The 13,072-nt window shown below is 41.5% G+C and overlaps 1 protein-coding gene across 1 annotated transcript; it reads left to right on the forward strand.

The window, feature by feature from the left end:
- Window positions 1–866: 866 nt before the first annotated feature.
- On the forward strand, window positions 867–13,072 carry LOC131982824 (germ cell-specific gene 1-like protein). The gene is made up of 5 exons (XM_059347444.1): window positions 867–1,161; window positions 6,117–6,164; window positions 6,259–6,423; window positions 6,536–6,647; window positions 12,502–13,072. The coding sequence occupies exons 1-5, from the start codon at window positions 867–869 to the stop codon at window positions 13,070–13,072; spliced, it is 1,191 nt and encodes a 396-aa protein (XP_059203427.1).

A 13,072-nucleotide genomic window follows, 5' to 3' on the forward strand; every position in this document is an offset into this window, starting at 1 on the left:
GAATGAAATACATCAAAATGAGTCTAAGAATCATAATGAAAACAGATGGAACAGAGTTGTCTGGTTGGATTTATACGGGTGGATTAAAGAAGAGTGTGTGTGCTTGTGTGTGTTTGTGTGTCTGTGTGCTATGCTCACAGTTGTGTCTGAGGTCGGATCATAAAGACTGACAGTCACTCTGCTCACAGAGGTCAGCGTGACGGCCAAAATCCTCCATCACTCTCACTATCTGATGAAGAGTGAAAGGGAGCGGAGAGACGGGCAGAGGAGCAGGGCCGGGTGTTTCTTTCACCTTCCACACTCAACTCGATGAGGGAAGTGAGGACAACGTACGAAGTAAGAGAGGCTGAAGGAGGTGAGTTCTTTTTCCCCCTCTTCCGTTCATAGTGATTCACTGCTTTACATCAAGTGCTAAGAGGTATTGGTTAGAGCATCTGTCTCCTGGAGGGGTTCCATGGTGACAGCAATTTTCACCCATTTTTCCTCTGATTCAACCGTCTGTCTACCCACCAATTACCAGTAATGTGCTGCTTTTCTGTCACAGTCTTTTTTATTCTTTAAATGTGATTAGTCATGTAAAACCGCTGTCTCCTCCGCACCTTCTCTTTTAAAAACCTCGCTAATCATCTCAGGCAATTGGGCAGAGCTGCTTCTCCTTGGAAACCAACTACATGCTGGTGATATTTTTAGTGGCATGCAAAAGTGGAGGTGTACCTGGAGAAGTAGATTAACACCGAAAAACTCATAGCCACAAACTCCCTTGTCAGACATTTAACATACAGTGCTGACATGCCACTTTTTGCTTTTAAAATGTCTCCATCCCTGCTATTCCTCCACCAGCCCAAGCCTTCATTTAAGCCCTCATGATGGCGTTCCTGCAGCAGATGCGCTCCCCTCGCCTCTCCTTTATCCAGACAGTTGTGTCCCTCTTCTTGGGTGCCATGGCCCTCATGTCCTCCTTTTGGTGCGTGGGTAGACAGAAAGTGCCCAAGCCACTCTGTTCGCCCGTCAAGCACAGCAACTGCATCCCCGTTCCCGGTCTCACCAATTCCACCAGCATCCAGTTCTCGTGGGAGACAGGGGACGATCGCTTTGTCTTCCCCAGCTTTCACACTGGCCTGTTCTTCATCTGCGAGGAAAACATCTACACAGACTCAGGGGGTAAGAAAAGAAAAATAAGTGGAAATATTTAGAACATATCATTGATTTCTGTAGAACTGTTTATTCATGTTTAACCCTTAATAGGGCACTAATTGAAATACTTGCAAATTCCAAATTTCAACCCTAGAGAATATTGGAGGATATTACATACAGCCAGAATGTGTAAAAAAAAAAACATATGGACCCGGGGGAGGGGGGTAATATAAATTTATGAGATTAAACCAAATCTACGAGAAAAAATGCGCAGATTTATGAGATTTAAAGTGGTGAATCTGCGAGAAAAAAGCTTTTTTCCCCACTTTTTCTTGTAAATATGTGACTTTTTTCACGCAGATTTGCCACTTTAATCTAGTAAATTTGCAACTTTTTTCTCTAAATATTTTTATTTTTTATTTTGGATATCCACTGAAGTTTCCAAATACGGTTCTTTGCCCGATAAAGGGTTAAAGAGGGGAAACGTGTCTTAAAGTAAAACAGCTAACTGATCACAAAGGAAGGTCAAAAGTCAAAGGAATTTCATCCAGATGTGTCATTAGTGACCCTGAAAAGGATTAAGCAGGTAGACGAAATGTATGAATTACAGAATTAGATTTGTAAAAATAGCTATAAACAGAAGCGCCATGTAGTCATGTTGACAGAAAACAATAAGTATCATTTTAAGGGATCCAGAAGCTTGCCCCTGGTCAGGTTGTGTGAAGTAGAGTATATTCCCAAGGTGAGCTGAGGATTGGCACAGAAATCGGAAGTGAAACAAACTAACTGTGGCACTAGTGCGACAGACAGACAATGAAGTAGGTCACAGGAGGAGAGGCAATCCAAGGTGATGATATAAACTGAGGCCCCGGGTGTGTTAATTTGTATTTGTATTGTGTGTGTGTGTGTGTGTGTGTGTACGTGCTCAGCCCAAAGAGGATTATCATCAGTGTGTGTTCTGCTCACAGAGATTTAGACTTCAACAGCATGACTCAATTATGGATTAGAAACCCAGAGAGAGAAAGGTTAATAGGATTCACAAACATTGGTTGGGTTTTCACTGTCTCATTTGCAGCTGATTTGCAACTGATTTTAAGGATTGAGTTTGAATGATACTGAAGTTCAGCCAAAAGTTTTAACAGCCAGCTATATAAATCAGTCTGCGTTTTGAAATTAATAGTTTGGTGGTGATTTTTCAGAAGAAAAAAAAAACTATCCTCCTAATCTGCCCTTGCTCCAAGAGCTATAAATGTCTTTTCTTGGTGTGTTAATGAAAGCATTTTGTTATGGAGAGTCCAGTTATTAAACCATAGTTAGTACAACTGCACGGTTCACTTTCAGCAGCAACTGTTTTTATTTAAAAGCACCAAACTGCAGACAATGGTAGCGACTTGCTAACATGACCATAGTGGAGCATATAGCAGCTATCGATAGATAAGGGCTGTTTCCACTACAGGACAATACCCTGAATGAGACGGGTATCACTCGCCGAAACGCCCCTAATTTGAATAAGATCAGTCCAGAGCGGACTTTTGTCTGAACTTTTTTAGTCCCTGTTGAAGAGCAGGGCCTTTTTTCTCCCCTGAAAAAAGCCTGGTTATTGATTGGATAGATCTCTAAGCGGGATATGACGTAGTACTCTACACGACAACAACACACGCCATTTGTAAAAGCCGGCGAAGCAGTGGTTCCAACTTACCGACTTTGTTGCTAAATTTAGCGACTTTCAGACCCCCTTACTGACTATTTTTCAAGAAAACGACTGGAGACAAATCCAGCGACTCCTTCTTAGGCCGGCTTGTTAAGAAGAGCTGCCGTTAGCAGTAGTTAGCTACAGTTAGCTCTGTAGCAGTACAGTGTGTATGTGCTGCTGCTGCAGGAGGTGTTCACTTAGCGATCTCTGTTTGTTTACAACAAGCACCAGACACTCTGAGCACAGTTAGTGATGCTGTTAATTCACAATCACTATGATTATGATCAACGGAGACTGCATTCAGCTGCTGACGTTGTGCACAGTTAGTGATGGTGAAAACCATACGTCAGTTCCAGAGTCTTTAATCCGTCTGGGGGCTAACTTGTAGTGGAAACACGCAGAGTGAGCAGACTTTTGAGAGGGTGTGGCCTGAGACTTTCCCGGTGGTCATTGCAGACAAGATATATTATACTAGAATTTGACTGAACGCTAATGATTAATGAACACAAAACAGGTGCAAATCGCAATAGGTGCAACCACTTAAGCACATTCCTGTATGTGTTCATGCATTCACACACACACACACACACACACACACACACACACACACACACACACACACAACCTCACAACCTCACATGCCATGATCTCCATGGCAAATTTTGTTTAGCAAAACGTTTTAACATTCAGCTATATAAATCAGTCTGCATTTTGTTATTAATAGTTTGATGGTGATTTTTCAGGGAAAAAAGAAAACAAACAATCCTCCTAAACTGCTCCAAGAGCTACAAATGTCTTTTCTTGAAGTATTAATGAAGGCATGTTGTTATGGAGAGTCCAATCACCAAACTGCAAACAATGGTGCAAACAAAACCAAATAGATTATAATAGACAAGTCACAAGCAAATGAAGGAAACTTTTCACATGTGACATTAGTTGTGTTTTCTCACTTTGCTGTGTTTTCTTCATTTCTTTGTGCTTTGCCTGTTTATGTCTGTTTTCTTAGTCACAGTGTGTTGAACTCATGGGCCACTGTAATTTAGAGGCAAATACGGTACACTGATTATTGCAGCTGCCATGTAAACACACTGGTAAACAAGCCACAAAGAAGCTTAACGGACTGCAGAAACAGGTCGTTTCTATTTTTTTTTAAATGAAATTATAAGCAGTGGAGGAAAAAACAAACATTTTGGGGATGAGAACAAAAAGCTTTTGTGTTGAAATATTTAAAAGAAAATCCCCCAAATTAAAAACTACAGTCGACACACTGACCGGGTCTCATTCTGTGCTGCTACCGAGAGTTTTTTCTATAAGCCTCATCCCTCCAGATTTATACCACACCAATCCTATAATCTCCTATCAGTCCACTTAAAACGATTTAAACATTATGGAAACTATTGCCTCAATCTGACCAATCTAACATGCACACATTCAGAAAAAAACAATATAGAGTGAGGAAAAACAACCAATTACAGAAATGTGTTGCAAAAACTGGAGAGAAAAAAACCATTGTAATTAGACAAAAACCCCAAAAATGTCTTTTTTCTAAATACTGTGCATGTTTTGTCATGTTGGTGAAAACATTTTCTTTTTTTGTTGTGCTTTTTTGCTATGTAAGCTCATTTCCACTCAAAAAAAAGAGATGAAAATGCTTCTTTGGGATGTTCATTAGTGTCTTAAAATAGTGAATTAGTATCTTTTAAAAAAAGACTTCTTAGAATGATGAGAAACTGTCTTAAAAAAAAACTAATTATTTTGAGATACTTAATCCTTATTTTGAGAAAGTTCATATTATCTTGTGATGCTGTCAATATTTTTTGAAATACTAATTCAATAATTCTAGAAGGTTTCTTATTATAATAACGTAGTGTGCATCTGTTTTCTTGTGTGTTGAGCTTTCAGGGCCACCATAGTTTAGAGCTAAATACGGTACTCTGATTATGGCAGCTGTCATGTAAACACACTGGTAAACAAGCCACAAAGAAGATTAACTGACTGCAGAAACAGGTTGTGTCTTTTTTTTCTTTTCCTTCTCTATTAATAGCATTGCTAGCAGTGGTGCTAAGAACACACTCTGGTGCTGAAAACAAAATAATTTCGCGTTGAAATGAATAAATGAAATGAAAGACAAGATGATGTTCAATTTTGTGGTGCTACTCAGATTGTTTCCCCATCCGCCCCCATCCTTCCAGATGTAACAAACAAATCTCACAATCTCCCATCAGGGTACTTCAGGCCATGTAAACACGTATACCTCATTCTGGTGATTCAAACAGTAATTAGATTGCAGTGTTTATTTACACAATTATTGTACAGTATATGCTCAGGCTGGAGGATTTTGGACTCAACAATAGTGATTCAGTGGATACTTTTACATGTCACTATTTCAAGCAAAGGAGCTCAAGTATCTCAGGGTCTTGTTCACGAGTGAGGCTAGAACGGAGCGTGAGATGGACAGGCGGTTTGGTGCAGCGTCAGCAGTGATGCAGGTGTTGTACTGGACCGTCATGGTGAAGAAGAAGCTGAGCCTGAAGGCAAAGCTCTCGATTTACCGGTCCATCTATTTTCCAACCCTCACCCATGGTCATGAGCTTTGGGTAGTGACCGAAAACGAGACTGCAGATACAAGCGGCTGAAATGAGTTTCCTCCGTAGGGTGGCTGGAATCAGCCTTAGAGATAGGGTGAGGAGCTCAGACATCCAGGGGGAGCTCGGAGTAGAGACGCTGCTCTTTCATGTCGGAAGGAGCCAGCTGAGGTGGTTCGGGCGTCTAGAAAAGATCCCTCTCGGTCGCCTCCCATTAGAAGTAGGAGGAAGGAGGCCCCGGGGAGACCCAGAACACGTTGTTAGGGATTATATCTCTCGCCTGGCCTGGGAATGCCTCAAGATCCCAAGGAGGAGCTGATGTTGTGGCTGGGGGGAGGGACATCTGGAATGCCCTGCTTAGCCTGCTGCCCCTGCTGCCCCTGCGACCCGGCCCCGGATAAGTGGAGGAAGATGGATGGATGGATGGATGGATGGATGGATGGATGGTTGGGTGGGTGGGTTGATGGATGGATAGATGGTTGGATGGTTGGATGGATGGATGGATGGATGGATGGATGGATGGATGGATGGGTGTGTGTGTGTGTGTGTGTGTGTGTATGGATGGATGGATGGATTGATGGATGGATATTTCAAGTGTTTATCTTGAGCTCTTCAATGCAAATATCCACTTTTCCTGCTGGTAAAAAGTTAATTTATTGTAATTTTTGAGTATATAACATTTACATCTGTCTGTTGATTCCTAGAGGAGAAGTGTCGATTGTTTCATACTTTGACCCCAGGATCTGAGAAAGGTATAAATGGATTCATCACCTGCACCTGCATTTACTTTTAAAATCCATCCACACCATCTTTCTTTGTGCTCAGCCTCTTCTCCTTCCTCCGCAGCAATGATGTGGCTGTCTCTATCGATGGAGATCATGTATGTGGGTCTGCTGGTGATCAGCTGCACGCTGCTATCTCTGCAGCTGTGTATGAGGGCCTGCTGCCCCTCCGCAAAGCGCTGGGGCCAGCTGCTCAACGCTTTTGCTGCCGTCTTCACAGTCCTGGGAGGTAGAGTTTGTTGGGTTTTTTCTTTTTTCCTGAAAGAGACTTTGTTAGCAACAAAACCAGCATTTCCAGTTTCCATGATGTAACCAGTTTGGTATATGTCCTCCCTTCACAGGTCTGCTTGGGATGGTGGGTCACATGATGTTCATGCAGGTGTTTCAGACGACCGCCTCAATGGGACCAGAAGACTTTAAGCCTCACAGCTATGGCTACTCCTGGGCATTTTAGTGAGTTCATTACACACACAGTATGTCTTTTCTGCTAGTAATGGTCTCTCAATCAACACAATAGGCGGGTTTCCATTAGGTACTTTTCCCTCTGAGCCGCTATGGGTGTGACTTGGGAGAGAGGCTATGCTCAAGATCCACCTAACTTCACCAGTTAACGCCTCAGGTAGCGGCTCAGAAAGTACCTGCCTCGGATAGGTACTTTCTGTGCCGCTACTAACTAGTCGATGCTGATTGGATACAGTTGAGGCGGTTGATATGACGTGAGTAGAACTCGACACAACCACAACATAACAGCGCCTTTTTTAAAAGAAATAAGCAGAGCAGACTGAGACGAGATAATCCAGAACAAGTAACTAAAGACGAGAAGACGATGTTGATGTCTCGACTGTTTGAACTTGCCGCCTCAGTCTGTTGTCAGTGTCGCGTCAAAAAAATTGTCGCTATATAGTCACGTAAGGGTCGCAGAACAGTCGAATTACATTGGTTATCTGCTACAAAAGTACCTGTATGGGAACAGAGGCCGAGGGGAACAACTAGTGGGCGGAGCCAAAACACTCTGCCGCTTTCCAAAAAATACTCAATGGAAGACGCCTAATAACAAAAGGCTCATGGGAGTTGTTGTTTTCATTGTTAAGCAACCAAAACTGCTGATGAAACTCTATCTGACATGACTCGGGTAGAAATAATGTTCACAGAGGAGTTCATGTAGAAAGTTTAGTCACATTGTCGTGTCAGCCTAAAAAAATAGCTGCAAGCAATGTTTGCTGACCTGATTTTAACTTACTAACAACACATTCAGCTACTGTAAATAACATTATGTACTCAAAACAATCAGACTAAAAATAACTTTATGATGCTGTGATATGTTTTAACATTACCATACACAGTGTTTCCAATAGAATTAGATTATCTTTGTGGTGGTAGCTGACTTCTCCTGATCATCACTTCCTGTCCCTGCTGTTACGCAGATCAGACCCCCAGCACTGGGGTTTGTGCTGGCTGAATTCAAGTTGCCACAGCCACTAACTGGGCTGGTGCCGCCCACTCTCCTACCGGCAAAGAAGTCTCCTTGCACTGGGGATTGATGCTGTGAAGAAAGAAATATAAATAAATATGTGCCAGTCAAAGTAGATATTATGACAGGCCACCACAAGTCACTCAATGTATGGGAAACACATTAGTTTGGTTGCTGGCATGAGCCACCTGTCATAGTGGCACATCATAGTGAACTAGATCAATATAGAAATATCACATCTATAAATTAGGTCTCTACTAGGGTTACTACTTTTAAAAATGGCAGCAATTCATAATAATTAATATACTGTGTGCATAGGTGGATAAATGGACAGGCTGTCTGAACAAGTGCCTAACAAGGTTATTATATTTAACGAAAACTACAATAACGAAAACTAGAATTGAAAAAACATTTTTGTTAACTGAAATAAAAATAAAAACTAGAGTTTTTGAAAAAATGGTAACTAGCTGGAACTGTATTGTGTGGTTACAAAACTAACTAAAACTAACTGAAATGAATTGTCATTGTCAACTTTTTTAATACAGGAAGCATTGGTATATATGTTTATTGTAACTGGGATGTCTACACTACTTTGTGAGTCTATCGCCTTCAGAAAGTTCAGCACTTCACTCAAACCAAAATTTAAAACACCCGGAGCTGCAAGAGTTAATAACCTTATTGTTCCTGAGATGGATAAGGCAAAGGAAATAAATATGAAAGCATAAGCATTTTCCAAAAAATAAAAACTAGCAAAGTCACTCAAAAATGTATTAAAACTAACAAAAAAAAAATTAAAACTAAAACTAATGAAAAATCCAAAACTATTATAACCATCGTTTTTGGACATTTTAATGGAGAAAAGTTAGACATTATACTTTTCAAACATGCTGAACACCAAATGAATATGTACACAGGCCTGACTGAATCAACCCTAGTCACATGGATCCAAGCTTACTGAGATCTTCAGTCAACTTAGCTGCCCGCTATCAGACTTGGACCAGAGTGTACTGAGGGTTTTGGTGGTTTTACTTGCAAAGCAAATATTAAAACCCTCTTTGTTGCTTCCATTGGTACGATGGAATGTTCGTCATATCTTCCCGCTGAGTCGTTGCCTGACTAACTTAAGGTCATACCATGAAATATTTTTCTTGTGGCTCATCTGGGCCACACTCTGCACTGACAACCTTTCCACACCAAATACCTCCATCTCTTAATGTGGGACCACTCTCCCATTCAGCAGGGAGATGGAGTCCCCTCCAGCATGTTCTCCTGTTTGGCCACAGTCCATTTAAAATCCCAATTTTACAACCACAGCTTCTCCTCAATAAGGAACCCTGCATGCTGAACAGCCCCGAAACATCATTCTGAAATGTTACACCTTTATGATAATGCTATATGTATGTCTTTTAACCAGTTGCAAGTAAAAGTTATCATTCCATAAAGCCTGCATGTGGGTCACCTAACAAACACAGACACACTAGACTTAAGTGAAAAAGAGACATTCGTTAGGACAATAAATATTGTTCTTTTTTCTGTTGAACCTCCTGTTATGTTCGTTTTTTCAGGAACAGCAATAACCCGAAGCATGTTTAATCATCCAAAAGTGCCAGAAACTAAAAAATCCCAATAAACATTGTTTATATTTCATTAATAACTCCATTATTAACCATTTCAATCAATATTTAGTGCAATGGTGTTCTTTAACACTCACAGATCATGGTTCAATGAGGATAATTCACTCCTTTTTCATAAAAAGTGCATTTTAAAAACTTTTTTTAATGTGCATTGGAAATACCAACATATAAAATACAATGGGTTTACTTGATATTGATTTTTTTATATATCACATTTTTAATTTTTTTCTATTCATGAAGAAAAATACTTTTAACTATATTGTTTTTTAGATTTTTAAATTTCAAGATGGGTCAATTCGACCCGCAACATAAGAGGAGGGTTAATATATGTGCAGTTTATATTAGTACAAAGCCTGCATTTAAAAATTATACACAGAATATATGATAGAAAATCTGCACAGGAATGTTGTTTTCATGTTGTAAAAAGCAGAAGTGAGACAGACTTCTGTATCTCAACTGTTTTGGAAGTCTTTGTTCCGTTATCGCCTCACCTGTGTCAACTTGGCACACGCAAATCTGACTGCTGGGACAAGCTCCAGAAAAAACAGTTTCAGAGTTAACGGACTGTTGGCAAAAGCTCCGCCGCCTTAGTTACTGTTGCTATGCCCTTGAAACTTCCTGGACTGCCAGCAGCCTAGTTTGTTGGACTAGTTCTGTACTAGAATACTAGTTGACAGGAACCATAGCTGTTAAATCCGGTTTGGGTTGTCTCATCTAAGAGCTAGACAATCATTAGTTAGCTCATGTTTGCTAGCTAGCAGCTACCTTGGATCAGGCATAAGTGTCTGTTGATCTTTGAGATAGTTGGGAGTGGGCTCTCCCACACTGTTTAATCCACAGCCAGCAATAGTGCAGTGGATGAGCTCATTTATGGAAGTAAAGGCTGCACAATTAATCAAATTTTAATCGTGATCACGATTTTGGGCGCCACGATTAAATTAACCTGATCGTCGGCAGTCTTTCCTTTTTAAAATGCAGCTCTCCTGCATATCTAATCAAGCACTTTCTACACCAATAGTCCACCAACCACCAGGGGGCGAACACATAGTTAAGGTTTCATGTAGCTGCCTAAATAAATAACGAGTGAGCGCACCTTGCAGTGGTACCTTCAAGTCACTCCGTGGACTGTAGCATAAAGGCTGTTTCCACTACAGCCCAATACCTGAAACGCCCCTAATTTGAATATGAGTCATCCTAAACTGTCTTTTGACGGGATTTTTTTTTGGCCCTGTTGAAGAGCAGGTCCGTTTTTCTCCCCTGAAAAAAGCCTGGTTGCTGATCGGTTAGAACGCTAAGCAGGATGTGACGTAGTACTTGACGCCACAACAACACGCGGCATTTGTAAAAGCCGGTGAAGCAGTGTTGCCAACTTAGCAACTTTCTTGCTATATTTAGTGACTTTTCAGACCCCCTTAGTGACTATTTTTTTTTAACAAGCAGCAGGGGCCGGCAGCCCGGTGGCTCGTTAAGAAGAGTAAGAATGAGTCTAAGCGACACGGTCCTCCTGCAGCAGTCTTTCCCAGCTGCAGAGCCAGTGCGGATGTTAACCCCTTAGCGTCCCGTCTGCAAATTGCTAATAGGCTAACAGTTAGCTCTGTAGCAGTACAGTGTGTATGTGCTGCTGCTGCAGGAGGTGTTCACTTAGCGATCTCTGTTTGTTTACAACAAGCATCGGACACTCTGTGCACACACTAAAAACTGTTCCTATTCCATGGTTTCTTTAGACCATGTAGCTTATTTTCAAATGTGGAGGCATTTCAGATTTGACCAAACAGACCTTATGTTGCTCAGAGCTCATAGCTTGTCGGACCTTCTTCTCTTAGTAACAGTGGCTAAGGTATGATTGGTCGAGGAGCGTTCGGTGGAGGAGTTTTGCGAACGGTCAATTGAACATCTGAATTTCCACCTACAATATCTTACAGGCTAAATTAAACTTAGTTATTCCACTTGACAAAGCTATTATCAATGAAAGAAACAAAGAGGATTTCTTAAAAAAATCTGGCATCCACACAAGTATACATAGCTGTATGTATGTATACCTATGTATATTAAGCATACATATACATCTATATCTGTTTATACACATACACACACATCAGATCTATCTCCACATCGCCACAGTGCAGGAATCAATGAGCAAAAAAAGCAACATTCAACCGACTGTAGGCAAGCCTTGACCAATCAGATTGGACATTCTTAGTCAGGGATGGATGGATGGATGGATGGATGGATGGATGGTGGGTAGGTAGGTAGGTAGGTAGGTAGGTAGGTAGGTAGGTAGGTAGGTAGAGGTGTATCTCAATACTTTAGAATATGATGGATTAGTCAATTTCCAGTAGTTCAAGTCAAATAGCCCCAACCAAGTCCAAGTATTGAGTCATATACTTTTCAGAGGCCAACATTTACATATTAAACATCCTTTTTAAAATTGGTCTTTTGTAATATTAATTTATTTTTGAGATTCTGAATTTTAGGTTTTCATTAAATGAAAGCCATAATCATTATAATTAGAAGAAATTGAATAAATTAAGACATGAAATGTTTCATTCTGTGTGTAATGGATCTATATAATGTGTTTTTCCACTTTTGTATTGAATTACTGACATAAATAAACCTTCTATGATTTTCTAATTTATTGAGATGCACCTGTAGATACTTTATTCATCCTGAGGGAAATTCAAGCATCCAGCAGCATTCAAACATACATTGAACATTCACTATACATACATTAAAAATAAACTCAACCTATAGTGTATATAATCTATGATGAATCTGAATTTACATTAAAACCTTTACTAAAATATTTTCAGAGAAATTGGACAGTACTGTGAAATTAAATATTTGCAGGAAATTCAATTAAAGAATGTGCAGATAAATTAAACATTTGAAACCGGAACATAGTGCAAAACAGGGAATGAAATTATCCATTGTCTATATAGATATGTATGTGTGTGTATGTGTGTGTGTGTGTGTGTGTGTGTGTGTGTGTGTGTGTGTATGTGGGGAGTGCCTGGCAGGAAGGGGTGAGGTCTGACACTGTTTTTGCTTTTTGAAAAAGAAGAAAATCCTGCTCTTCCAGTTTTCCAACTTCTTGTCTGAATGGACCCAGTATATACTTACTTTACACACGTTCTGCACAGCTATGTCAGTAAACAAACAAATACTAACTGCATGCTTTTGTGTCCCCCTGTGTCTCCATCAGCGTGGCGTGGTTCGCCTTCACTGTCTGCATGTCAGCTGGTGTCTCCACTCTGAACAACTACACCAAGAACGTCCTGATGGTGGGACCCAGACGCATCTCCAACCTCAACGCCTGCAGCTTTAACTTCGTGGGGCTCCTGCCACCTTATTACACCCCCACCAATACAGCCATGACCATGGCCTGTCCCCCGTCTCCCCCCCGGATCTCCCACTTGTCCCCCTATTACCACCCCCCTGCATCAGTGTCACGGGCTCCGAGGGCACCTCCCCCCCACTCTGACTCCTTCCCTCCTCCCCCGAGGGCACCTCCCCCCCACTCTGACTCCTTCCCTCCTCCCCCGAGGGCACCTCCCCCCCACTCCGACTCCTTCCCTCCTCCCCCGAGGGCACCTCCCCCCCACTCCGACTCCTTCCCTCCTCCCCCCTCTCACCCTGCGCCTGCATCCCCGTTCCACCGCCTCTCCCTCCCCTCTCCGTCTCCATCAGCCAGCCCGTCCATCTCCGTCCACCTGACCCTGCCAGGACACCAGGGGAACCATTACAGGCCTGAGGAGGACTACAGCCCACTTTGA

Source organism: Centropristis striata, chromosome 13 (assembly GCF_030273125.1).
Source record: "Centropristis striata isolate RG_2023a ecotype Rhode Island chromosome 13, C.striata_1.0, whole genome shotgun sequence".
In the NCBI taxonomy this organism is placed as follows: domain Eukaryota; kingdom Metazoa; phylum Chordata; class Actinopteri; order Perciformes; family Serranidae; genus Centropristis; species Centropristis striata.